The following is a 3152-nucleotide window of genomic DNA, read 5'->3' on the forward strand; positions in this document are numbered from 1 at the left end:
AATTTTCCAATATTCATAAAAAATGATCATGTATATCACGAATTATTTTTTGTGATTTTCAATATGTGAAGCAAACGTTTCCCACTAGAATTTAAATTTAAAACATTTAGCTGTTCTTCTACTTTCATAACCATTATGGTCCCCTATTCAAAATTAGCAATATACATCAGTTTATCAATCGTGCATATCTCTACCATGTCATTGGAATTTGCATAGTATTATACACATTTTCTTCAAGCATGGACCCTGGTCCTTTTTGACAATAGCCCCCATTACAACCAGAAGTTTCATTTATGATTTATATAAAGGAAAATAATATCATTTGGATTATTACAAATTATTTATTACAACAACCACATTGTGTTCATTGTTTTATTTGAGCGTTAAATAAAATTATGAAGCCTGTGATTGTTTACGTATTTGAATATGTGCATAGATTTTACATAATTAATATAAATGTTTGAAAGAAAATTTGAATAAAACTGTTATTATTTAAAATCAAAATAATCATATACCAAGATTTTTTTTTTGGAACAACAAATATAATAAACTGCTAATTCCACCTATGCATCAAATGATTATCGATTCACACATAGTAACAATGTAAAACGGAAATTAGAACACATTCAATTTACGTGGTTCACATGATCAAAATGATCGGTTGCATCTATGGGAGAACATAAGATATAAATTTTATTATTTCTCCCGAATGCTTTGTTGATGCATTAGGTTACACCAATTCATAGATATATGTATACTAATAAGTTAACATAAAATTTGTTAATAAGGCCAAAACCCAAAACTCTGACAAATCTAGCTAGTGAGACCTTATGCTTGGGCTGCCTAACTTCTATATGGCCAAAAAGTATAAGATTACATAAAAAAACAAAAGTTAAAAGTTTTTGAAAGCTATATGAAATAGCTTTGGATTATAATTTTTTTGTTTAAAATAAAAGTTAAAAACTCTTAAACAAAACTTTTTTGTTTAATTCAATTTTTTTACTCCTTAAATGTTAAAAGTAGAAACTAAAAACAATAAAAAGTTTGTTGCCAAACACACCAAAATATTTGAAATTTCGTATAAACCGATTTTGACATATAAATATTTGAATATATCGGACTTCCATTCCTTAATATCGAGCTCCAAAAAGTTAAGGATATGTGCACCGATGAAAGATCACTTTATGAGAAATGATTATACTCCATCCGTAATTTATATTCCCCCACAACAAGTTCAACATGAATAATAGTATTTTCGTCGGCTTGTTATTTCTTTTTTGTTTTTTGTAAAGTGACATGACATATAAATGCCACTATCACTTACAAAAATCCTCTCATTTAGTGAAAACGAATTTGCAATATCAAGCCACATTATTGGACTCATTTTTGTATAATACTTATTTATGTTATTATATTATTTTTATTTAATTATTCTTTAATAATAGTTATTTTATTAATTAAATAAAAAATTATAATGTTAATAGCAATATTTGAATAAATATTATTAGTTATTAAGATATATTATAGATTATCAAGTAGTTATTCATGTAGGAATGGTGACCAATTATAAAAGACGTACGTACTTGCATATTGATATAATAAGTAATTCTAAATATAATTGCAACTGAATTACATGGTCAGTACATTTACATAACATGACTTATGTTTTGGGTGATAATATGATTAGTTAAAACAAAAAGAAATAAAAATCAGTCAAGATTAATCTCTTCTCAATACATGTACATAAAGCCCTAATAACAATTCAAGAAAATGCCTAAATAGAAAAGAAAGTCGTGATTACAATATTTTGTAAAAATTTGGCATACAATCCCTAAAACACAGAAGTACCAAATCTTGCCCATAGATAGAGGCTAGAATATCACATTTTTATATTTTACAAAGTGTTTTCAAAAAGTTTTAAGAGAATAATAATATTGTAAAAGACATATATAAACCATGGTTAAGAAGTCATTACAATTCCATCAACACATAATCGAAATACAAAAAACTAGGCAAGATGTATTTGTAATTTACTTTGGTGATGATATTCAATCGCTAGCCTTTCTCTTCGTTATGTTTCTTATCCACTGATTACCTTTGACAACATGTCTATTCGACTTTTTCCATGTAATGAGCTGGAAAACGTGACCAATCCGTTTTCGCCATCTCATCGACGGCCATTGTGGCTTTGCATGTTCCACAACACTCTTTTGATTATCATTGCATTCTAATTTCCCCTTCTCCCATGCACCCATACCATTGTTATCATCGAATCTTATTGATATAAACGAATCTGCAAATAACAAACAACATACATGTAAAAGACAGTTTAAACGATTATATGATTATACGCAATAAGAAAGCTATACTTACTAGAAATAAAATAAAATAAAACTCAACCCATTTAATACTAAGTAATTATAATTACCAATTTACCACCCCCAACTTAAACTATATGAAATTGGAAGTTATTTTTTATTAATAAACATAAATTGTGGACAAGATATAAAAAACCCCATACTACCTTAAGCCAAAAGCTCCAAACATAGATCTCTAGAGTAGCCCCACCCTCACTTGCACCCACCAGCCAACCCCATTAATCCCTTTTCACCCATAACTCCTATCTCCCTCATACTCCATGTGCTTTCTCTTTTCTTTTTTTCTCAATGAATCCTTATCTTAACAATAAACTCCTAAATTTTCATAGATTAATGTCTTGGTTTAAATCTGGATGTCACATCTATGATCCATTGTATTGATTGTATAGAAAAGCTGTACAACAGCTTTTTTAAAATTTTAAAAGCTTATTTGACTCATTAAACTCTTAAAAAGCTCCTTTTAGATGGTATTTTCAATTTTTCTTCCATTCATTTTTCTTTAATTTTTATTGGTTTTTCCTTTCTCTTTTATTTTTTTATAGAAAAAGAAAATAGAACAAGCATATAATGTCAAATTAAATAATACAAACCCCACATCACCCACCTACTATACTTTGTATGGTTACTTTCTTCACTTTTCCATACGGAAACCATATATAGAGCCTTTAAATTATTTTTTATAAAATAAAAATTATATCAACATGATCTTAGCATCAAATTATATAAACAAACAATACATTATGCTGATTTTAACATAACAACAAATAAAATTAA

At 27.5% G+C, this 3152-nt stretch overlaps 1 protein-coding gene across 1 annotated transcript; it reads right to left on the reverse strand.

Moving 5' to 3' along the window:
* Positions 1–1779: 1779 nt before the first annotated feature.
* On the reverse strand, positions 1780–2294 carry LOC111904173 (uncharacterized; the record flags this gene model as incomplete). The annotated part of the gene is given in 1 exon segment (XM_052768610.1): positions 1780–2294. A coding segment is annotated over 1 exon segment (246 nt), but the record flags the coding sequence as incomplete, so codon positions are not given.
* Between the last annotated feature and the right edge of the window lie 858 nt (positions 2295–3152).

Source organism: Lactuca sativa, chromosome 1 (assembly GCF_002870075.4).
Source record: "Lactuca sativa cultivar Salinas chromosome 1, Lsat_Salinas_v11, whole genome shotgun sequence".
Classification (NCBI taxonomy): Eukaryota; Viridiplantae; Streptophyta; class Magnoliopsida; order Asterales; family Asteraceae; genus Lactuca; species Lactuca sativa.